Source organism: Olea europaea, chromosome 20, assembly GCF_002742605.1.
Source record: "Olea europaea var. sylvestris chromosome 20, O_europaea_v1, whole genome shotgun sequence".
In the NCBI taxonomy this organism is placed as follows: Eukaryota; Viridiplantae; Streptophyta; class Magnoliopsida; order Lamiales; family Oleaceae; genus Olea; species Olea europaea.
In genome coordinates, this window is record NC_036256.1 from 7824070 (window position 1) to 7849853 (window position 25784).

The 25784-nt window shown below is 33.4% G+C and overlaps 2 protein-coding genes across 3 annotated transcripts; both read right to left on the minus strand.

Moving 5' to 3' along the window:
* Positions 1-221: 221 nt before the first annotated feature.
* On the minus strand, positions 222-5788 carry LOC111369017 (putative late blight resistance protein homolog R1B-8). Its single transcript, XM_022990506.1, has 5 exons — positions 5639-5788; positions 5375-5440; positions 3440-4435; positions 1618-3395; positions 222-1505 (listed from the first exon to the last, which is right to left on the minus strand). Exons 1-5 carry the CDS (start codon positions 5786-5788, stop codon positions 284-286), a joined length of 4212 nt encoding a protein of 1403 aa, XP_022846274.1. The 3' UTR covers positions 222-283.
* Positions 5789-14880: 9092 nt separating this feature from the next.
* On the minus strand, positions 14881-19017 carry LOC111369516 (putative late blight resistance protein homolog R1A-3). 2 transcript variants are annotated; one of them, XM_022991061.1, is made up of 3 exons: positions 16441-19017; positions 15121-16324; positions 14881-14995 (listed from the first exon to the last, which is right to left on the minus strand). In XM_022991061.1, the coding sequence occupies exons 1-3, from the start codon at positions 18840-18842 to the stop codon at positions 14972-14974; spliced, it is 3630 nt and encodes a 1209-aa protein (XP_022846829.1). In that variant the 5' UTR covers positions 18843-19017; the 3' UTR covers positions 14881-14971. The 2 variants fall into 2 exon arrangements, with proteins under 2 accessions (XP_022846829.1, XP_022846828.1); XM_022991060.1 differs by having other exon boundaries at positions 15068-16324.
* Positions 19018-25784: the final 6767 nt, after the last annotated feature.

Sequence of the window (25784 nt, forward strand, 5' to 3'; positions counted from 1 at the left end):
TACAGATTTTATTTGTAGCATCATTTGAGTTTTTTTATTTCGTGGAAATTGTTATTTATGATTTGGGACATATTTTATTTGATTATGCTTTCTATATGTTTTATTTAATATTGGTGGAATAAAAAATTTCATGTGGTGATGTTTGATTTATTTATTTAATTATGATATGAATAAGAAATGGCGTAGGAAAATCTTGGTTATTTCCTCTTTATAAACGTATATATAAAATTTTCTACATGAACTTGAGAAAATTACCATTACAAAATTGTGTACATATTGCATGTCATGTTATTTGAATTTTAAATGAAACTTTTGGTGCCATATTAAATATCTTAAATAGGTCGGTAATGTTTGTTTCTTCTTCACTTTCTTCTTCAAGTTCACTTTCTTCTTCAGGTTCACTTTCTGCTTCACTTTTACTCTGCCAGTCAAATATTATGACTTTAAGTTCTTCATTTCCCATGTCTTCTTGTTCTTCTTGAATTCTCTTAGCAGATTCTTTGATAGCTTCCACGCAGTGATATACCTCAATCATTAGTAATGTTGGAATGTCGCCTAAACTGGTTGGGATCATCTTCAAATGTTTGCAATATCTCAATTCTAGTCGTTGAAGTCTTGGGAAATGATCTCTTGTGGTATTCCACTCTGCAAGTCTTACATTAGAGAGTTTCAAGAATTTAAGTTGTGGAAATTCACCTTCACCAGTGTCCCATCGTCGTCCATCAAAGGAAACATCACGTAATTTGAGAACCACTAGGTACTCCAATTTCCCAATCAACTCCATTTGTTCCCGAGCCATGCGTACACGTATTAAAGTCAATTGTTTGAGATTTAAGGGCAGACTGATCAAATTGAACGATGAATATCCCATGTAACGTCGTGATCTGAGCTTCAATGATTCGAGCTGATTAAGGAAGTCGAAAGCATAACTGTGTGAAGATTTAACCTTGCCCTTAAGTCTGCGAAGATTGGATGAACATCTCAAAATTTTCTCATCCGCTTCATCGAAAATTTGAAGGAAAGAAATACTTTGTAGGTTATTTTTTATTTGGAAGCTCTTATCCTTAATTGCTCGATGACGGATAGACTCACTGAAGTATGCACCGCCGTCAAAATGCACTTGTCTCAAACTCATCATATTAAGGAGGACATCCGGTATTTCAACAGCATCTCGGTTGCGTAGAACAAGAAATTCTAGTTTGTGGAAGCTATCCATTGGTGGAAGTGTAGATGAAAGTGCCAAGTACCTCACGTGAACCAGCTGGTTAATTCCGACTACAACAAGATTTATCCAGGGACTGCAGAAATCCAAGACCCTAAGAACTTTGAAGCCGCATGCAACTAATGTGGGCACCGTTACATTACCACATAAAAGAGAGCGCACATGTGGGCCGAAAGGTAGTGAGGCAGTAGGATTCTCCCCATTGAAGATACTCAAACAATGGTGTTTCTGATACATCGCCACTTCATTGAAGTATGGTAGTGGATGAGGTTCATCAACATTACTGGTATAAACATAATCACGCGTGATACGATCATCAGATATAGTCACCATTATTATTACACTAAAAAAATGTACGAATAGAGAAGAAAAAATAAGAGAAATAGGGAACTTACATATTGACAACCTTCAAAAAGTTTTTTTCTTCAGCTATTCTCAAGCACATTTCACGCAATAGATCATGAATCTTGCAAGTTTTGATTGAACCATCAAATTTTTTTCCAGCAACAAGTACCAGGCTCCGATCAATGAGTTTCATCACACATTCTAGTGCCACATCCTCTAAACTCTTCTGCTCTTCCTTCTTTATATAACCTTCAGCAACCCATAATGATATCAACTTTTGTATGTGGATTTCCTCGTCCTCTTTGAATGCTCCAAAGTAAAGAAAGCATGGTTTCAAGTGCATTGGCAATTGATTATAGCTAAGTTCTAGTATCTGGGTGTAGTTGTTTGAATTTTTGGATAAATGTGAACTTAAATTTCTTGCAACTTCTTGCCACAAGTGTTCTTTATTCTCCATATTTGCAAGAACTCCAGCTATCACGACCACGGCAAGTGGTAGGCCATGACATTTTTTTGCAATCTTCTTCCCAACGTCTAGCAGTTCTTGAGGACAACTTTTACCTCTGAACACTTTCTTTTGTAACAAATCCCAGCATTCATCTTCCGATAGAAAAGGAAGTGCATTTATGACACAATGAGGTGACACTTTCAAACTTACTTCTTTATTCCGAGTGGTGAATAAGATTCTGCTTCCAGTTGCGTCATCTGGAAAAATTCTTTTCAGATCATCCCATAATTTTATATCCCATATATCATCCAGAACAATGAGATATCGCCTTCCTTTTAAACTTTTGTAAACAGCTTCAGCCAAACTTTCTTCGTCCTCGATTGCAATTTGTTCTTGCTTAACATTTCTTATACAGCTCAAAATGTTAATCAAAATATTTTTCTTATTATATGTTTGAGAAACAACACACAAGGCTCGCTCGTAAAAATGATAGACTACTGATGGATCATTATATAGTTTATTTGCTAAAGTTGTCTTACCAATTCCAGGCATTCCAAATATGGAGATAATTTGTAATTGCTCTGTTCCTCTTACAAGTTGTTCCGTAATTTCGAGTGCAACAACTTTAAACCCCACAATAACATCCAAAATGGGAGTTTCTTCAGATTGAGAGGATAAGTGTTCATCCGGATATTGTGCAACTTCTAGCATTCCAACCACATCAATATCGTTCTTCATTTCTTTGATGGCCATTGTAATAAGCTGAATCTTCTCGATGAGCAGAGGAATTCTGAGGGCGAGATACCAAACAGGGGGAAATGAGTTGATAATATATTCAACTTCAAATGCTATGTCTCTGGTTTTTATTATGAGTTCTTCCTGCTCTGCTTCTTGCTGCACAGCTATACTGGTGATGGAAGATCCCAATAAAAATAGCTCCTCATGTAGCATTACAATTTGATCGTTCAGACCAACAATCCTGTCAGACTTGTTATTTATTAGGTCCATGAGATCATCAAGAACGGAATCAACGATGAAGAGTGAAACCACACCAGTCTTTGGAGCCATATCAATTGGCATCTTTGAGACTGTGATGCAGTGCTCCTTGATCTTTGATTTCAAGAGCTCGAACTTTGGTAACAAATCAGAAAGAGCTAGATCCACTATTCCACTCTCCGGGACTCGATCATTCTTGGTGAAAACTATGAAACTTCCTATCTCATGGACCATAGCTTTGATATCCGCCATTGCTTTCTCGGTTTCTTCTACCTCAGTAGTGGTCTGCAATGGCATGTCCTCAAGAACGTCGAAAATGCCAGAGTGCAAGAAACTTACTACGTCGTTGACCACATTACAATTTGATCGTTCAGACCAACAATCCTGTCAGACTTGTTATTTATTAGGTCCATGAGATCATCAAGAACGGAATCAACGATGAAGAGTGAAACCACACCAGTCTTTGGAGCCATATCAATTGGCATCTTTGAGACTGTGATGCAGTGCTCCTTGATCTTTGATTTCAAGAGCTCGAACTTTGGTAACAAATCAGAAAGAGCTAGATCCACTATTCCACTCTCCGGGACTCGATCATTCTTGGTGAAAACTATGAAACTTCCTATCTCATGGACCATAGCTTTGATATCCGCCATTGCTTTCTCGGTTTCTTCTACCTCAGTAGTGGTCTGCAATGGCATGTCCTCAAGAACGTCGAAAATGCCAGAGTGCAAGAAACTTACTACGTCGTTGACCACATCTTCAAAATCCGTTGAATGAAGCCTCGAATAAGTAAAAGGGGTTTCTTCCTTCCGAGTGGCAAAGAATACTTCAAAGGCGAAATACAAGGAATAAAAGAAACTTCCAACCTCATTGACCGCAGCTTCGATATCTATCACTACATTATTTGTGGGCTGCAAATGCATCGATGTATCTCCAAGAAAAGTAATAAGAAATCCCAGCTCTGTCCGGAGATTATGGAAAGCAATGTATTCGGCCTTAAAACAAAGGATGGATTCTACCATTCGGAGTAGAAAGTTGATAAAGGCTGCAACAACTTCATTAGGACATGACGAGCTTTGCTGGTTTGGGACAGTGAAGAGTTCTTCAAGCTTTTTCCCACGTGACAATAGTTGTTGGAGACTGTGTCTAATTTTTTCAACATCTTTTGAGTTTCCGATCGGCTCCGGAAAATCAACCCTATCGGTTGATGGGAGCCCAAGTTGGCAGGACAAAATTGACTCATACTCAAGCACGATTATATGGAAACCTATTGGCCCAGTAAACAATTTATCTTCGTCTGGTAAATAGTACCCCTCTTCCGTGCCCAGGCAGTCTGTACCTGTTTCTCCCTCTCCTGATGACATAAGGAAAGGATGCAAGCGATTGCAGGGAAAAAAGTATTTGTGTTTAAAAGCTAATAGATTCTACCAATTGTTTGGATTAAATACAAACATTAAAGAAGCAAGAAAAAATTTAGTATATAGCTTTGGAGCTTGCAGATCTGAAAATGGAGTTTGAAACCAGAATATGGAGACGACAGAAATTAGTGCGGGGGAGAGTGGGTTTGAATTATTGAATATAGTGGAGTACATAATTCACACTTTTCAAATAGCTTTAAATTAAAAATGGATGTAAAGGAAAAAACCACAAACGTCCCAAGCCTTTTCTGTCATCTAATATCTTCACCAGATTGTCTGACTATGGCTACCTTATTAGGATTGTCCACGTCAATGCAATTATCAATTTCTTGGAGTGAATATAATGTAAAAAATAATCAATATCAATATTTTGACAAATTCGATCAGTATTAAACATCGAGAACCTTCCATTTCATCCATATATTATATACAAATTCGATCAATAAAAGTAAATATTTCAAGTCAATCCCCCCGTTTGAGCTCCATTAATTCTTATTACATTAAATTATATTTTTTTCTCTCCTACTTTTAATTCCACAATTTTCAATAAAATAATATTACACGTAAATCAAATACTTTTCAACCACTCATTTTTCAAAAAAATATATTATTCATCTTATTATAATATACAAATAATGGGGTCAAACGGCTTCTAAATCTGATTTTTGTATTTTTATTTTTATATTTTTTGTATTAGAACTACGAACCAAACCAAAATTGATCGATTTCTTGATTTTAATACTCGGAATTCATTATAACTTGAGCAGAATTAGACTAAATCAATCGATCCTAGTTCGGTTTTGATTTGGTCCAATAATTTTAATAACTTTTGCCTACCCTACTTATAATTTATCAAAATAAACTCAAAATTGAAGAAATGAAAAAGAAAAAAAGGACAAAATTGAAAGAAAATGAAAATTTTATGCATAAAATCGTGACCCTTACGTTGTTATCAAAATGGGACAAGAAACACAGCTGTATGATGACATTTGTAGCTTCATCACCGCTAGGCTACCACCCAAATCAGCAGTAAATCCAAAGCAGAACCAAGCGTGTCCTCTCCATCGCCAAGAAAAATTGTTAGTACAATAAAGTGCGAAATTTCTGGGTTGCAACACTAATTCACAAATATGTAATTAATCTCAATGAATGTGACCGTAGAAACTGTGATCTAAATATGTCTCGACAAGTGATCAATATGATGCTCACGATTCGAAAATCAACAGTAATTTGCAATGTAATTTCTGAAGGATCGAGCTCCATGTACAGAGCTCGGTTCACAGAGGCTGTACATATTCCCTCACTGTAGGGGGTCGAGTCCCACAGCAATTTAAAAAAACAGGTGGAGCCCACGTCCATCTCCTCTTTCATTTGACAGGGGTTGTGAACTAGGCTCCTGTAGCTCCATCTTTTTCTAATTTCTGAAAGTGACTGTAGTATTCACTTTTTGAAGGTATACGAAGTTGGAGTAATTTGTGGGAAATATTTTTGAAAAAAAAAATGTACACAATGCTTTATGTCTTATAATAAAAATTATGGAATTCTAATAACCCATTAAGCCCCCTTTGGCCTCAAATTTTTCAAATTAAAATGGGTTGAATAGTATATTTTGAAAAATGAGTGGTTGAAAAAAGAAAAAAAAAATTCGATTTACATGTAATATTATTTTATGGAAGATTGTGTGAATAAAAATAAAAAAAATAAAATTTAATTTAATGGGGACAAACGGGAGCTAAATCTATTAAAATTATGTAACTTTGGATTTTTTACCAGTAAAGATTAAAGAAGGGCGAAAATGTCTTCTTGTTTTGAAAACTTACATATCCCCAAATATTTTGAGACCGAGACAGCCTGTTGAGATTATTGAGGGGAGAGAAAGAGAAGTTGAATTATTGAACACATTGATTGGAGTACAACTCATCCGATTCACTTTTCAAATAGCTTCAAATTAAAAATGGATGTAAAGAAAATACAAAGAGTATGTTTGGGCCCGATTTTTCCATCTAAAAAATTAATTTTTTGACCATTATTTTATTATTCCAATCGTTATATTTGATTTCTTCTCTCACAAGTAAACCCCACTTTTTTCCTAACGGTCAAAAAATCAATTCTCAAAATCACTCTCAAATAGGCTCAAAAATTAATTGTGTACAGAGAATTTTTTTTTACAACAATCTCTCATAAAGGTATGGGTCCTATATAAATAAATAATGTTAAAAAATTAACCCACCCTCCCATGTGAGGTGTTGGTAAGGTTTCCTGTACACCTATCATCACCCAAGAAAAAATCACAAACATCCTTTTCAACCACGCCGTTTTCTGGTATCGAAATCTGTTTGTGCCCGTTTTATTTCAAAAAATGTATTATGAATTAGTGATTGTTGTTAAAATATGTGGTTAAAAATGAAGGAAATTTTGTTTATTTATGTTTAATATTATTTTAATGAAAAATGAAACTATAAAAAAATTAATGTGGGTGACAAACAAAGACATAATATCTCCACTAGATTGTCTGACTATGGCTACCACCCAAATCAACAATGAATCCAAAATCCAAATCGGAATCGAGTGTCTCCTCTCCATCACCAAGAAAAATCGTCGGTGCAATAAAGTGCAAAATTTTTGGTTTGCAACACTAATTCACTAATATGTAATTAATCTCAATGAATGTGACCGTAAGAACTTTGGTCTAAATATGTCTCGACAATAGTGATCAATTTGATACTCTCGATTCGAAATTCAACAGTAATTTGCAATGTAATTCCTGAATGAGACTTTTTGAATGTATTCGAAGTTGGAGTAATTTGTGGGAAATTTTTTTGAAAAGAAATGTATATAAGGGCATCTCCATCCACAATACCATTGCACCATTTTGCACCATTTTTTGGTGCAAAATTGCTTCAACCCAACACCAAACTTTGCACTAGTGCAAAGTGTAAAATATCTATTTTGCCCTTATTTAACATTTTCCAAATAAATTTGTTGAGAGTATTTATATAATTTGTGCTATATATTTTTTAATACAATAAATTATTGCTTTTTTTTATTAATATTAATATTATTTGGGTTTAAAATAAATTTTAAATATAAGACATAATAATTAATTAATTAATTAAAAGACGAAAACAATTTAAAATACATCAAACACGATTATTTATTAAAGTTAACACAAAGTTGAGTTGGTTGAAGACGAAAATTGCCATTTTCAGGAATTTCTTGTTCTTCATAGACAAATCAAGGATAAAGAAACTCACATTGCACTTCGAAATGCATTAATCGATTATTTGTGGGATGAACATATGAATTTTAATAATTAAATTGCAAAAATTTAACGACTTCGTAATATCGTCTATCCAAATTTGAAATGCATTGTACTATTTTCTAATGGCATTATTTCATATTTTCGTTGTTGTAGTATTTTTATTAATTGTTCTATGTTTTTAATATTTATTAATGAATTTAATCTTTTTCGTAATTTAACGTAATTATTTATTTAGTAATTTATGTATTTATGAAATAATTAAATAAATAATATTTCAAATAAGTAGATTATAAAAAATAAAAAAAGGGAAGAAATGGTTAAATACTGTTCATTTGGTGTAATTTTGGTGTAATGGTTGGAGATGAATTTTAGTTTGGTGCAAGATTTGTTGTATAATTTGGTGCAAAATGGTGCAAAATTTGGTGCAGGTTTGGAGATAGTCTAATGCTTTATGTCTTATAATAAAATTATGGAAACTCTAATAACCCATTAAATCTATAAAATTAAGGATAATTTAAATTTATATAACTTTGGATTGTTTAATATTTCCAGTAAAAATTAAAGAAGGATGAAAATGTCAGTTATATATGTAAAGCACCTTTTTGTTAAACTTAACGTAACCCCAAAATATTTACAAAGACAGTTAAAAATAATGAGATTTTAAAAAATTTAAATTGAATCATATCTTCCAATCTATCCTCCAAATGGAGAGTCAATTGTTCCATAGATCCATATCTTAGATTACTCACTGAAATTTAAAATATTGAGTTTTTGATCATCGAACTTAGGTTCATATCTTCGATTGCTCACTAAGATTTAAAATATCGAGTTTTGGCTGCTAAACTTTGAAAAATATTGTACATCATTCGCTAGCATAACTTCCGTCTCAAACATCTAATAGAATTGGTGACGTGACTGACAGAATGCATACATGGTGTTTCATTACACTGTTAAACTTTAGGATGGTCAAATTTTGATCATTAAATTTTGAAAAATGTCTTCTATTCTCACTGAACTTTGAAGTGGTCGAATTTTGGCCACCGAACTTTGAAAAACGTCTTATATTACTCACTATAAATTTGAATTTAACCACACATCTATACAATAAAATATTTTACAAGTAAATTCAAAAAATTTCCTAACTTTTCAACCATATATTTTTCAAAAAATCACTATTTAAAAACTCGATCATCTCAAATTTTAGTAGCCAAAATTTAACTATCTCAAAGTTCATTAGCCAAAGTGCGATCACTTCAAAGTTAAATGAGTATGGTTGAGTTTTTGTCACAAAACTTAAAACCGACTTCGATGGTTCACAATAAATTTGGATTTGTTTAAAATCCGTTGTTAAAATTTGGATTTAATTTTATTTAACAACAAACAAATTCATTGCGTGTTTCATTATAAAATTCAAATATCATAATGAAAATAGCTTCAAATTCTAAACAAATAAATTAAATTTAAATTTAATTACTATATAATTCAGTAATCATTCCTAGTGGTACGGACAATGTTTGCAAAGCTGTGTGAAGGAAGTGACTATTAATTGCAATGAAACACACAATATATTTATCGTAAAAATTAAATTAAATTCGAATTTTAAAAAAAAAACGAATTTTAGCCCATGTTTAATGGCCATTATTTAAAAAAAAAAGTTCTAAAAATAGTGATTTTTTTTGGAGAATGTTATTTTTTGAAGAGTGTGTAGTTAAAAAGTTGGAAAAAATTTGAGTTTACGTGTAAAATATTTTATTGTATGGATGTATGATTAAATCTAAATTTATAGTGAGTAATAGAAGATGTTTTTCGAAGTTTATTTGCCCAAGTTCAACTTTTTCAAAGTTCAGTGGCCAAAATTCGACCACTTCAAAGTTCAGTGAGTAATAGAAGATATTTTTAAAAGTTTAGTAGCAAAAATTTGACCTTAAAGTTTAACAATGTGACGGGGTGCCACATATACATTCCGCCGGCCACATCAGCAATTTTGTTGGAGATTTGAGATGGAAGTTATTTTAGTGGGTAACAGTATAACATTTTCCAAAGTTCATTGGCCAAATCTTGACATTTTAAACTTAGTAAGCTATCGAAAATATGGATCTAAGTTTAGTGTCCAAAACTCGACACCTTAATGAACAATCGAAGACATGGACCTAAGTTCAGTAATCAAAACTCGACATTTTAAACTTAAGTGAGCAATCGAAGACATGAACCTAAGTTTAGTGATCAATGGAACAATTAACTCCCAAATGGATGATTATTATACATTGTGAACTCGACAAAAAATTAAAAAAAGGTAACTCTTGTGTCTTGGGGACCATTTTTGAATATATTGAATATATTGGAGTACAGCTCATACGATTCACTTTTCAAATAGCTTTAAATTTAACAATGGATATAAAGAAAAAGCCATAAGAAAAGTTCACAAAAGTCTGAATATTTCTTCTACCATTTCTGTGCTATTTCATCACATCACCTATGTGAAATCTTATTTGTGGAGTCCAAATTAAAAACAATACAAAAGTTGAATAAACAATGTACTCAAAGTTTTATATATTTTTATTTGTTTGCTCCATCGTTTCATTTTTGACATAATTTTTTTTTCGTTATCCGATGTCCTCAAAGGATTGTCCCAAATCAATAGTAAATTCAAAATCTAAAACAGAATCGAGCGTGTCATCTCCATTGTCAAGAAAAATCATCGGTGCAATAAGTGCAAATTTTTTTATTTGCATCAGAAAACGCCTTCAATGCTAATTCACTAATGTGTAATGAATTTCAATGTCTGTGACTTAGAAATATATCTCAACAATGGTAACAATGATCAATTTGATACTCTTGATTCAAAATTCAACAGTAATTTGCATTTTAATTTCTGAATGTGAATGCAGTATTCACCTTTTGAATGTAACTTAACAATAATACCCCAGTCTCAAACTTCAACATTGATCATTTGCCACTACGCATTCGAAATTTAAAGTCGTAGTACTTCATAAAAAATTATGAACACTCTAATAACCCATTAAATCTATAAAAATTAAGGATCATTTATATGATTTTAGATTTTTTAGTATTCCAAGAAAAATTAAAGAAAGACGAAAATGTGGGTTATATATGTAAAGCACATTTTTTAAACTTATATATCGGCCCCAAATATTTTGGGCCCATGATGGCCTCTTGAGGTTTACAAGAAAAAATTAAATTGAATCATATCTTCCAATCTATCCTTGAAATGGATAATTATTATACATTGTGAACTCGAGAAAAAATTTAACGATGAAAATTCTTGTCTTCAAAAGTATCATGATGACAATTTTTTGACGAAACAACCAAAAAATTAACTTTTTACTATAGAAAAGTGCGTTGTCAAAAGTGAAATTTCTGTACTCACATTGCTTTTGCAAGTAACATTGGTATTCTAATTTTGCTTTCTATTTTTACTAAATTTTAGTAGCTTATAGCTTTGGAGCTTGTAGATCTGAAAAGCAAATCAATACAAGAGAAGGAAAAAGACTACTAATTATTGAAGAGGGAGAGAAAGAATTTGAGTTAATCAATATATTGAGTACAGCTCATATGATTCACTTTTCTAATGCCTTTAAATTAAACAATGGATGAAAAGAGTCCCCAAAAAATATAAAAAGGGACTAGATGTAAACAAAAATATTGCACTCCTTAGATGTTCAAATTACTTTTTGAGCTTTTGTTGAAGATGTGGATGCAATGACGATGTTCAAGATGATTATTCATTTTTCTTTACTTGCTTTAAGAAGAAAACTCACCTTCTTACTCGTTTTCACACACACCGCGTGAAATTATTGTTGTGTTAATGTATGTTTTCATTCTTAGGAGAAACTAAAAGAATTTTTCCCATGTTAGATTACTAATATATATTGATATCCTCAATAGAAGTCTCATTATTATGATGATTTTTTTTTCCCATTATGATGACCACTTTTACTTGTCGTAATTTAAGAATTAATCATTTTGTTTTGAGCATGTAAAGTACTTAATTTTTTGTTAAATCGATCATGTGATAAAATGAACTAACATACGTACATGACAAGTTGATAAAATATACTGAGTGTACAATGTAGACAAACGTTCAACCATAAAATTTAAAAGAAAATATTTAGTGCTTATTTGGATTTCATTATACGTTTTTGAAATATAATGTGATAGAAATGCATGATGTATAAGTGAGTATTTGTGAGTCCTATGAAATGTATGGTTAAACTTGATTTTGACATTATATTATAAGCACATTAGAATGAAAGGCTAATTAAGAAATTAAGCCCAATATCAACAAAAGCAGCGTTCATATAATTCATATATTCTATTTTCGTGTATCAATGCAAGGCGGTCGCTCCATACACATCAAAGAACACAGCAGTTTTCAAGAGTTGATCGCGGTACTGTAGTGAACATATGTATCAGATGTCCAAATTTTCCGCCATTGCTATGTCTGCATATAATCTGATCGCTCCATCTTTTGCCACATTATTTCCGCAATTTTACATTGTATTATAACATGTGTCTCAAATTTTCTTATGGTTTTGATAGAAAGGATAAATTGAATGAGTGACAATTTACCGTCTATGTAGCGTACCGCCTCCACTCAAATATGTTCATAGAGAATTTACCATATGAAAATCCTATTCTTTGGTGGAATGTTTAGCGTCCAGAAGCCTTTCCACCAGTTTTTTATTACCACATTATAAGATGTAGATGCTTGATGTTGAGATTGGATGCCAATCTATAATCTCTATCCGGACTGAACCGAGAATTTCCCACTCCACTCGTAGAGCCAAATAATCTGATCGTCACAGGAGAAAGAACTGATTGAGATTGCTAGTATGGCATCGCGATCATTGGCGAAAAATGGCTTTCAACTCAGCAAAAATCCCAAACCCCTGGGGAAATAAATAATTCGCTGACCATGGTTTAAAGGTATTAGGACGTAGAATCCAAGAAATTGTTAGTTCTGAAGTGTTCATGTAACTACTTAACTCTGTGAGATAGTCTGCGTTTTGATTGTCCCGTCTCCTTACATGAATACTTGATGATCTCTGTATCCTTTTATCATTTCCTGGTGTTAATTGTTTATGTAGAACTATCCCTAAGAGATTATCTTGAAAACTCCCTTGACCTGAGGACCTAATCCTCACGGAATCCTAGGATCTCTTGATAATAAATCTAGAACTAAGATCAGTAAGTGATTCACTTTGTGTGATATTCTCTCTGTGATGATTGACTATTTTTTGGCATTTGATAAATACTTTTTGTATTTTATTGTGTGTTGGGTATTTGGGAAACTCTTGAATCTAATTACTTGATTCAAGATATAAAAAAAAATTTGGCAACAAGGGAATATACAAGTATAAAGCAATCATCCTGTAAAATGCTATCACAGAGAGCGATGAGGAGGCTAACAGTGTCATCAATACTTTAAGAAGCAATGATCTAGAACTTAGAAATGATACAGAAACTAAAACCAATGCTAAGGGGTAAATCCAAACATAGAGAGTCTAGTGGTTAGGAGAGTAATAATTCTAATAGTCATCACCGTAAAAAGAACTGTAGGAGTTATTTTGGGTGTAAGTCGAAGGCTAAAAAAAGAAAACGCTGTAATTTTGGAAAAAGAGACATTATATTAAGGATTGTTATAAACCTAACAATAATTTCAATAAAATGAAATAGAAATCGAACCAAGTAATTTTGCCACAACTAGCAACGAGACTCTTGATGATCTCTATGTAGCCATCCAAGTGGAAGAGACCGAGCGCCTTCCATTGATTATTTAAATGAATGGTTACAAGAATTAGATTGCACATTTCATATGACATCCAGAAAGGACATTTATTGTACCTATAAAGAAATAAACAGAATGGTAGTAGTTATAGGAAATAATATATCGTGCAGAGTTATAGGATTGGAAATATAAGGGTAAGATTTGAAACTAGAGATGTCTGTGCTAGAAATTGTAAGGAGCACTCCTTTCCATCAAAAGAGTTTGGAATAGTCTTCTCGAAAATAGAGAGCGTTTCTGCAGATTCTGCAATGGCTAACTCTGTTAAGGGTAATTGTAATAATCTGTTGCACCAAAAATTAGCTGACTTGGGTAATAAAGGGTTGCAAATGCTGCAAAACAAGGAGCTTTTGGGAAAAATCACATAACACATCTACCCTTTTGTAAAAATAATGTCCTAGGAGAATAGCATAGAGTCCAGTTTTCATATGGCTTGCATAGAACTTCCTCAATATTAGAATACTTGAGCTTTGTTTTTTAGGGTCCTTCTAGAACATCCACACATTGAAGAAACATATGTTTCTTATCAATAATAGATGATTCTTTAAGAAAAGTACGGTTTTATTTGTTAAAACTTTATCTATACATTAGTCCAATTTTAAACCATTTTACTTCTTTTTCTTCACTTTTAAAGAAAAGTCTGCTCTTCAAAAATTGACTTTGTTTGAGGTATAACCCATGATTTATTTCTAAACTTGCAACAATATTGAAAAGGCTTATGCATCATAAACAGAATTGATGTGAATACCCAATGCAAATTAGGTACAAATGCATAAAATAAAATCCCATGGACAAGGCACAATGCATTGCTTTTATTAAAGTATAAAATAGGACGAGCTCGTGGGCAAGGCATCTTTACAATTTACCTTCAGTCATCACAACGCATCTTTTCTCAAAATTACAACTATGAAGGAGTTTTGAATATGATAATAAATTATTTGTTGAGATATAGTGGAACTGTTAGAATCTCAAGATACGGAAACAACTAGCGTGCAAAATGTTATAGAGAAATGTTTACTACTCAAATAGATTAAAATCATTCAAAGATGAATTCATAAATCATTTTTAATCTTAATTTTACAGAATAAAGTAGAACACAAATTGAATTCAACACAGTTCGAATTCTGCCAGGCACTAATAGTTTAAACATGCCATTTACAAAATTCACATACTTTAAAAACTCATTTTTGCTCAATGAATGATCAACATGCAACTTAATCAACTTGCTAAGCTCTCAAATCTCTTTCAAGGTGATCTGTATTAGTCCTACGTGTTTTAAATTAGTCAAGTATTGTTAAACTCAATACCTCAAACAGCAGCTTATGAAATACAGTAATTCCTAGAAGGCAAAAATAGAGCTCATCTTAGTTTCGAAACAAGGCAAACATAAGATAGAAGTTATTTGATGTTTTATTTAATAGTACACGCAATACCTAGGAACGAGATGAGAACTCTTATTACACTCAAAAATGTCTCAGAGGGCTGGCAAAGGTATCTCCTGCAAGAAAAAAAAATGTTTACAATCCAATTGAATAAGTGAAAGGCGAATTTTTAGAGAATCGTGGTATACCAACAAAAAATATTCTTTGTTTACTAGTTTCTTTCTTCTTCACGTTCACTTACTGCTTTACTTTCCTTTTCAGGTTCACTTTCTGCTTCATTTTTACTCTCCTGATCAAATATTATGACTTTAAGTTCTTCATTTCCCATTTCTTCTTGTTCTTCTTGAATTCTCTTAGCAGATTCTTTGATAGCTTCCACGCAGTCATATACCTCAATCATTAGTAATGTTGGAATATCACCTAAACTGGGAGGGATCATCTTCAAATGTTTGCAATATCTCAATCCTAGTCGTTGAAGTCTTGGGAAATGATCTCTTGAGGTATTCCACTCTGCAAGTCTCACATTAGAGAGTTTCAAGAATTTAAGTTGTGGAAATTCACCTTCACTAGTGTCCCATCGTCGTCCATCAAAGGAAACATAACGTAATTTGAGAACCACAAGGTACTTCAATTTCCCAATTAACTCCATTTGTTCCTGTGCCATGCGTACACGTATTAAAGTCAATTGTTTGAGATTTAAGGGCAGACTGATCAAATTGAACGATGAATATCCCACGATACTACGTGATCTGAGCTTCAATGATTCGAGCTGATTCAGGAAGTCGAAAGAATAACTGTGTGAAGATTTAACCCTGCCCTTAAGTCTGCGAAGATTGGATAAACATCTCAAAATTTTCTCATCCACTTCATCGAAAATTTGAAGGAAAGAAATACTTTGTAGGTTACTTTTTATTTGGAAGCTCTTATCCTTAATTGCTCGATGACGGATAGACTCACTGAAGTATGCACCACCCTCGAAATGCACTTGTCTCAAACTCATCATATTAAGGAGGACATCCGGTATTTCAATATTATGACTTCTCATGACAAGAAATTCTAGTTTGTGGAAGCTATCCATTGGTGGAAGTGTAGATGAAAGTGCCAAGTACCTCACGTGAACGAGCTGGTTAATTCCGACTACAACAAGATTTATCCAGGGCCTGCAAAAATCCAAGACCCTAAGAACTTTGAAGCCGCATGCAACTAATGTGGGCAACGTTACATTACCACATAAAAGAGAGCGCGTATGTGGGCCGAAAGGTAGTGAGGCAGTAGGATCCTCCCCATAGACGATACTCAGACAATGGCGTTTCCGAAACATCGCCATTTCACTGTAGTACGGTAGTGAGTTAGCGTGATCCTCCCCATAGACGATACTCAGACAATGGTGTTTCTGATACATCACCACTTCATTGAAGTACGGTAGTGGATGAGATTCATAATCACTGGTATAAACATAATCACACGTGATACGATCATCAGATATAGTTACCATTATTAGTACACTAAAATAAAAATGTACGAATAGAGAAGAAAAAAATAAGAGAAATAGGTAACTTACATATTGAAAATCTTCAAAAAGTTTTTTTCTTCAGCTATTCTCAAGCACATTTCACGCAATAGATCATGAATCTTACAAGTTTTGATTGAACCATCAAATTTTTTTCCAGCAACAAGTACCAGGCTCCTATCAATGAGTTTCATCACATATTCTAGTGCCACATCCTCTAAACTCTTTTGCTCTTCCTTCTTTATATATCCTTCAGCAACCCATAATGATGTCAACTTTTGTATGTGGATTTCCTCGTCCTCTTTGAATGCTCCAAAGTAAAGAAAGCATGGTTTCAAGTGCATTGGCAAATGATTATAGCTAAGTTCTAATATCTGGATGTAGTTGTCTGAATTTTTGGATAAATGTGAACTTAAATTTCTTGCAACTTCTTGCCACAAGTGTTCTTTATTCTCCATATTTGCAAGAACTCCAGCTATCACGACCACGGCAAGTGGTAGGCCATGACATTTTTTTGCAATCTTCTTCCCAACGTCTAGCAGTTCTTGAGGACAACTTTTACCTCTGAACACTTTCTTTTGTAATAAATCCAAGCATTCATCTTCTGATAGAAAAGGAAGTGTATTTATGACACAATGAGGTGACAATTTCGAACTTACTTCTTTATTCCGAGTGGTGAATAAGATTCTGCTTCCAGTTCCGTCATCTGGAAAAATTCTTTTCAAATCATCCCATAATTTTGTATCCCATATATCATCCAGAACAATAAGATATCGCCTTCCTTTTAAACTTTTGTAAACATCTTCAGCCAAACTTTCTTCGTCCTTGATTGCAATTTGTTCTCGCTTAACATTTTTTATACAGCTCAAAATGTTAATCAAAATATTTTTCTTATCATATGTTTGAGAAACAACACACCAGGCTCGCTTGTAAAAATGATAGACTACGGATGGATCATTATATAGTTTATTTGCTAAAGTCGTCTTACCAAGTCCAGGCATTCCAAATATGGAGATAATTTGCAATTGCTCCTTTCCTCTAACAAGTTGTTCTGCAATTTCGAGTGCAACATCTTCAAACCCCACAATAACATCTTCCAAAATGGGAGTTCCTTTAGATTGTGAGAATAAGTGTTCATCCGGATATTTTGCAACTTCTGGCATTCCAGCCACATCAATATCGTTCTTCACTTCTTTGATGTCCATCGTAATAAGCTGAATCTTCTCAATGAGCAGAGGAAGTCTGAGGGTGAGATACCAAACAGGGGGGAATGAGTTGATAACATATTCAACTTCAAATGCTACGTCTCTGGTTTTTATTATGAGTTCTTCCTGCTCTGCTTCTTGCTGCACAGCTATACTGGTGATGGAAGATCCCAATAACAATAGCTCCTCATGTAGCATTACAATTTGATCGTTCATACCAACAATCCTGTCAGACTTGTTATTTATTAGGTCCATGAGATCATCAAGAACCGAATCAACAATGAAGAGGGAAACCACACCAGCCTTTGGAGCCATATCAATTGGCATCTTTGAGACTGTGATGCAGTGCTCCTTGATCTTTGATTTCAAGAGCTCGAACTTTGGTAACAAATCGGAAAGAGCTAGATCCACTAATCCACTCTCAGGGACTTGATCATTCTTGGTGAAAACTATGAAACTTCCTATCTCATGGACCAGAGCTTTGATATCCGCCATTACTTTCTCGGTTTCTTCTACCTCAGTAGTGGTCTGCAATGGCCTGTCCTCAAGAACGTCGGAAATGCCAGAGTGCAAGAAACTTACAACGTGGTTGACCACATCTTCAATATCCGTCGAATTAAGCATCAAATAAGTAAAAAGGGTTTCTTCCTTCCGAGTGGCAAAGAATACGTCAAAGGTGAAATACAAGGAATAAAAGAAACTTCCTACCTCATTAACCACAGCTTCGATATCTATCACTACCTTATTGGTGGGCTGCAAATGCATTGATGTATCTCCAAGAAAAGTAATAAGAAATCCTAGCTCTGTCCGGAGATTATGGAAAGCAATGTATTCTGCCTTAAAACATAGGATGGATTCTACCATTCGGAGTAGAAAGTTGATAAAGGCTGCAACAACTTCATTGGGACAAGACAAGCTTTGCTGGTTTGGGACAGTGAAGAATTCCTCAAGCTTTTTCCCACGTGACAATAGTTGTTGGAGACAGTGTCTAATATTTTCAATACCTTTTGAGTTTCCAATCGGCTCTGGAAAATGAAATAAATCGGTTGATGGGAGCCCAAGTTGGCAGGACAAATTTGAAATATACTCGGACACGATTATACGGAATCCTTTTGGCCCAGTAAACAGTGTATCCTCGTCTTGTAAAGGGTACTCCTCTCCCGTGTCCAGGCAGTCTGTGTCTGTTTCTCCCTCTCCTGATGACATAGGGAAAGGATCTGTGTCTGTTTCACCCTCTCCTGATGACATAGGGAAAGGATACACGCGATTGCAGGGAAAAAAATATTTGTGTTTAAAAGCCTAATAGATTCTACCAATTTTGGCATATAGCTTTGGAGCTTGTAGATCTGAAAATGGAGTTTGAAACCAGAAAACGGGAAAGACTAGAAATTATTGAGGGGAGAGAGAGTGAGTTTGAATTAGGGCCGGCCAAATCTACCGAGCCCAATCAAATCAATTGAATCGAATTCGAATCGAACCGAATTCGATGGTTCTTCTCAAATTAAATATTCGAACGGATATCTGAATTGAGGACCGACGGGTACGATTCGGTTCTCGATTATAGACAAAGAACTGAAAAATCGAACAAGAATCGAATCTCTCTAATTTTTTTTATATTGAATAAATTAAATTATTTTAATTTTAATTTTTTCTAAACAAATTAACAATTCTTAAATCCAAATTTTTGACCCAATAATTTGTTTTATTTCTAATTTTTTTAATTTTTGGCCCAATTACCCATTTTATTGTTTCATTTTTTAGCCCAACATGATCCAAACATGTTTTTATCAGTGTCTGCCTTAAAAGATCTACCTTAGACTATTACTATCCCTTGTCCGCTATATATGAGACTGAACTCAGCTTCCATGTTGAATCTTTAATATTGCATTTTCTCTCCAATTCCCATTCCTTTCCTTTTCCATATTATCAAGTCGCCTATAGTTGAATCAACTATACTCAATGACTGTTAGACTTGTGTGTTGTCCCTTCACAAAGTAAAATTTTCTCTTACACTTAGTTCTTCCACTAGTTCTAATACAGATTAGTTTTGGTAGGTTTGTATGCAACATCTAAATTGGAGAAATAGCCAGCTGATCATGTTAATAAGATTAGTTAGCATTTAGCTTATGCTCTTTAAGGGTTTTCCAGAATGTTTTATTCGTTTCTCTCTGTTTAATTGGCAAGTCAAGCAATTGATGGATAATTGAAGTTTTAATATTACTATCTACTCTTTGGTATTTGTAAATTGTAAGCATGGGTAAATTAATCTTGTTGGACAACTTGTTATTTACACGTTATTAAATTGGACTATGTTAATTTGTAAAACTACGATTGAATGCGTCATTAGTTGTATTTATATAGTGTTGTTATAAATGTTAAAAATTTAATTATAGTACGGAACCGAATGGAACCGAACCCAAACGGTTCCATAATTATATTTGGACCCGACGGTTCGATTTACTAGATACCCAAAATTTTGGTTCAGTTTGGTTCTAAAGCCCGTGCCCACCTCTAGTTTGAATTACTGATATGTTGGAGTACGGTTCATATGATTTACACTTTTCAAAAAAGTCCCGTTTTGCTCCATCAATTTTCATTTTACTAATATTTCATTTTTCTCTCTTCTATTTTTAACAACACAATCTTCTATAAAATAATATTACACGTAAATCAAAAAAATTTCCCTCTTTTTCAACCACCAATTTTAATAAAAAACGCTATTCCACCCATTTTCATTTTTACAGAATGGGGGCCAAATGGGGGCTAAATTAAAAGCGGATGTAAAGAAAAAAATCACAAACGTCCTACTCAAACATGCCTTTTCTGTTATCTAGGGTTTGGGAGTAATTTTTCACCCCTCAAAAATTGATTTTTTGATCGTTATTTCACTATTTTTAGCCGTAAAGTTAGGGATGGCAATTGTTCGATTTCGGTTCAATTCGGCCAAAACTATCATCGAACCGTCAAATTTTTTGACATACCATAACCGCACCATAACCACGTAAATCGGTTCGGTTCGGTTCGGTTCAGTTCGTATCTCAGTTCGACTCGGTTCGGTTCGGTTAGGTTAATAACCACGAAAATAATTTTTTTTCTACATGTCCATTCGTCAAATTGATATAAAATAATTTATGAAAAGAGAGTCAATGAAAACAAAAACACAATATTTCAAACGAAAATGTAAACATTATTCCAAATTTCAATTGCAAAATACCAATTTAACAAACAATATAATGAATATAATAATACTAAAATTTTCCTTCATTCTTGATTCTTGTGCATTGTAGTTACTTGATTTATGCTCAATAATTCAAAAGCTTCAACCTTAACTCATATTCAATCTTCATTCTTCCCCTCAACTCTTACTAGCATAGGTCAGCACTTAAAATTGATTCCTATATAGTAAATAAGAAATGTAAGTAGAGAATACAACGATACTACCTAATCTAGAATGATTTTAAGATTTAAATAAAAAAATGTACATCTTCGTCAACTTCCTTTTCACTAAACCTTGTCATCACTAATAAAAGAATGATTTTTTTAAGCGGGTAATCGGTTCGACGGCATAAATACCATACTCATACCGCCACGAACCGATTTATTAAAATCATATACCATATCCGTCCCCATTGCACCATCCCTTCGATTTTTTTCGCCTCATTTAGTTCGGTTAACTGCGGTTTTCGATTTTAACAGTTCAAATTGTCATCCCTACGTAAAGTTTGACTTCTTCTCTGAAAGATGGCCCTCACTTTTCTTCTAATGGTCAAAAAATCAATTCTCAAAATCGCTTCCAAACGAGCCCCTAATATCTTCACTAGATTGTCTGACCACGGCTACCACCCAAATCAGCAATATATCCAAAATCTAAAGTAGAATCCAGCATGTCCTCTCCATCGCCAGGAAAAATTTTTGGTGCAATAAAGTGCGAAATTTCTGGTTTACATTGCGAATTCACAAGGCCATGTTTGGTAGGTCATGATTTCCATGGAAAATGGTAAATTAATTCTACTTTCCCACTTTTGCCATGTTTGATGGCAATTTTTTTCCATGGAATTTATTTTCCATCTCCTCCCCTCACGCGCCCATTTTCCTTGTTTTTGGGGAATTACAATTCTTAAGGATATGGTGAGAATTGGTTCTCTAGGCAACCCTTTTTTTTTTTGGGAATGGAAACAAATTCTATGCCTAATTGTAAAAAAAATATTTTCCTTAAATTGACAATTTGCATGAAAAACAAAGTCAAACGTACATGAAAAAATACTTTTATTTCAACATTTTTCAGGTGGAAAGTTATACTAATCAAATACAATAATTGACAATCCCAGCAAAACAATTTTTAGCCAATTCAATTCCTTGGAATTCGTTTTGTTTTCCACCCAAATTCTATCTTTGCAATCAAACGGACCCTAATATGTAATTAATCTCAATGAATGTGACTGTAGAAATTGCGGTCTAAATATGTCTTGACAATAGTGATCAATTTGACACTCACGATTCGAAATTCAACAGTAATTTGCAATGTAATTTCTGAATGTGACTGTAGTATTCGCTTTTTGAATGTGTTCGAAGTTGGAGTAACTTGTGGGAAATATTTTTTGAAAAGAAATGTATAAAATGCTTTATGTCTTATAAAAAAAAAATTATGGAAACTCTAATAACCCATTAAGCCCCCATATGGCCTCTATTTTTTCAAATTAAAATGAGCGGAATAGTATTTTTTGAAGAATGAGTTGTTGAAAAATAATGAAAAGTTTTCCGGTTTAAGTGTAATGTTATTTTATAAAAGATTGTGTGGATGAAAATATAAGAGAGAAAAAAATAAAATTTAATTTAATGCGGGCCAAACGAGGGTAAATCTATTAAAATTATGTAACTTTGGATTTTTTACCAGTAAAAATTAAAGATGGATGAAAATGTCTTTTTCTTTTAAAAACTTGTATCAATAAAGCCACAAGTACAGAAAAAATAACAGAATTTGTACCGACGCTGACTTGGCAAAATATAAGTGGCCTGTTTTTCTACTTTTTTCCCCATCTTCCAATGATGTCGTGTCATGCATTGTCTATAAAGTTTTTCTGTCAAAAAAATATGTACTTATAGCATGATTCAAATTAATATTTGCTTAAGTCCACTCCTAAAAAGTTGTACTTGTTTGAAATATTCTTCAATATCAAAATGGATCCTTCAAAGGATCTCGATGACAATTTGAATATTTTTAACAAGCTTGTTCAAGATATTGTCAATTGTGTTGAGAATGTGTCTGAAACCTATAAGGTTATTATTTTGCACAATTCTATGCATGATTCATATAGGGAGGTTAAGAATGCATTTAAGTATAGTAGGAACACCTTAACACTCGAGATAAAAATTAAGACTGAAAGATAAGAGGGGTGGTGAGGTACATATGATGAGGAGTAAAATGAAATTTAAGCAAATGAGTTTGGGTAAAACTCAAGATCATGGCGACTCAAGTGACGAAGGTGATAAGAAGAACAGCGGTGGTTGGGATAAGTCAAGTGGTAAGTGGCATTATAGCTGTGGTAAAGCTTGAAAATTTATGTGGGGACTGTCTTAAGAAGAAGGTTAAGCAGAAGGTAAAGGTTAAGGTAAGAGGTGAGGCAAATGTGGCTATTGGGTCGAGTGACGACCCTATTGAGATTTATTGAGAGTAAACATGTTACTGCGTGTGTATCTGTGTGTAACATTTTTACATGTTTGTGATTGCTTAATTTTGTTGCATGATTATATGTTACATTTCAATATATTTGATATGTACATTTGCATGAATTTGAGAACAATCTGGTTACTTGGTACAATATGCTTGCATGTATAGTGAGCTTAATAGTAAGTGTGTAGCGTGTCTATTAGTGATTTGGAGTATAGATGTCATAGGATGTATTGGTGATATATAATGGCAGATGTGGAGAGTGATATATAGATCATAAGTGAAGAGGTGATTAAATGTCAAATCCTTTATCTGTAAAGACCCTAATAAAGTGGAGTGTGAGAGTGACACTTTTGTTAGGTAGAGACCCACTTTTCACTTATGTTGGGAGAAATGAGGCAGTAATAGAGGACTATCTCGTGGCCTTATGATCTATTGTGATATACCAATTAAACATGAGTTTCATAACAATTTTTACAAAGACTGTCTAGCATAGAAGCACTCCAAATGACTTAGACCAACGAAGTTCTTCTCTAGTATAACCATGACTATGATGCAAAAAGGTATTACTTCTAGAAAGTGTTTTTAAGCAAAACCAAAGTGTAAATATAGAATGGAATGAATAATAAACGCTTTAGGGGTCCTTTATATAGAAGGTGTGGGGTGTAGTTGGATAAATACGCCCCAAAATTCAGCAATTTCATGAAGGGATGCAACTCGTTCCACCGTTCACCTACGACTAATGTGGCACTCGAGCAGTGGCCAGTGCATTTTACACACTTATTTTGAACATAAAACATGGATAATTGTTGATAAAATATATTGAATATGACTTAATTCTATATAAATTATGTTTTGTATGACAATATTCATGAATGTGGCCGAATCTAGGAAAAAAGTAAAAGTTCAGGGACCAAAGTGCAATTAGTCAAAAGATGACCTGAAAGACAAAATGAAGATGTGAAAAATTTAAGTATTGGAAAAAGAAAGAAATGAGAAAAAGAGGTCAAGAAATGAGAAAACGAAATTCAGGGATTAAAACACAACATTTGAAAGTTAATATAACTGGGCGACTGCCTGAATTTTCCCTGCGTGACTACCTAGGCAAATCGCGGCAAAAAAGTTCTGGTTTTCTCATGTAACTGAAATTCTTATGGAAACAAATATTGGTCTTTTAAAGCTCCAGGGACGTCCATAAGGAAGATGAGATGCATTCTAAAGCATTCATAAGGGTTTTAAAGCATAGAAGGAGGCAAGAAACATGAAGATCGACCCCAAGACATGAAGATTCAATTTAAGATTTCTTCAATATTCTTTTTGTTTTCTATTTTCTACCATGTTAAGCTAGATTTGTTTATACTAGGAGAACGATGAACCGTGCGATATAACTTTTTAATCTTTAGTTTTACTTTCTTGACATTAAAACACGTTTTTGTAATTTTAAAGGTTTATATGAATTTATTTTCTCCAAAAAAATTTGCACATGATTGTGTGAATTTGGTGGCTTGTTTCATACATTCAAAAGAAGGAGAAATAGGCTCGACATGGTATAAAATGTCATAAGATTCGATAGAGGATGGAAATATACCGCTATACCTTATATGAATCTTTAAATATTTACAAAAATTTAAACATTCTTGTATATTCACATCTGTAATAGAAATATAGTCGGGTCATAAACGAGAGTATGTTCAACATTACTCAAGGAGATTGGTTAATAAAATAGGAACATTGATTCTTCAAAATTTTAATGTGTTGTCAAAGTATAAAACTAAGTTTAAAACGAAGTATTGTATGGGGATTTATGATCCTAGTACTTTTATCATTCATTAGAACTCTTCAACTTGCATTTAAACACAACTTGCATTTAGTTAGTTAAATCACTTATAATTGCATGCATAATTTAGTTTAGTTATAATTTGCATCACAACAAACACTCTCATTTTGATTGTTTCAGTTAAGGTCACGATAATAGAAATGGAACTAAATCAATCCTTTTGGGACAATATTTGAACTTAAAATCTACTTTATTACTTGTTAACAAACCGTACACTTATGGTAATTTTACATTGAAATATATTTTCGTTAATAAATTTTTGGCGTCATTGCCGGTGATTGAGTTTTGATTGATTTTATTTACTTTGACACTAATTAAAAATTTTTATTTTATTTAGTTTTTCAGTTTATCGAAGTGCTACTATTGCTCTTCCTTTATGTCTTGTATGCGATGGTCACTTGAAAGTGAATTGGTTCCTATTGATCCAAAAATTGAATGCACCTTTCATCGTAGGCAAAGAGAGGTAAGAGAAGTACAACAAAAAGAGCAAAAACAACAAATACCAATGGCTAATAAGCATATTGAGCCATTGATTAATCCTGCAAATCTAGTAGATGCAAAGGTAGAAGATGAAGGAAATATGCTACTTGGGGACTTCATGGCACCATTAGTTGTCCAAAGCCAATCTAGCATTGTATATCCTCCATTTGGGTAGCTAAACTGCCAACTGAAAATGAAAGTCATC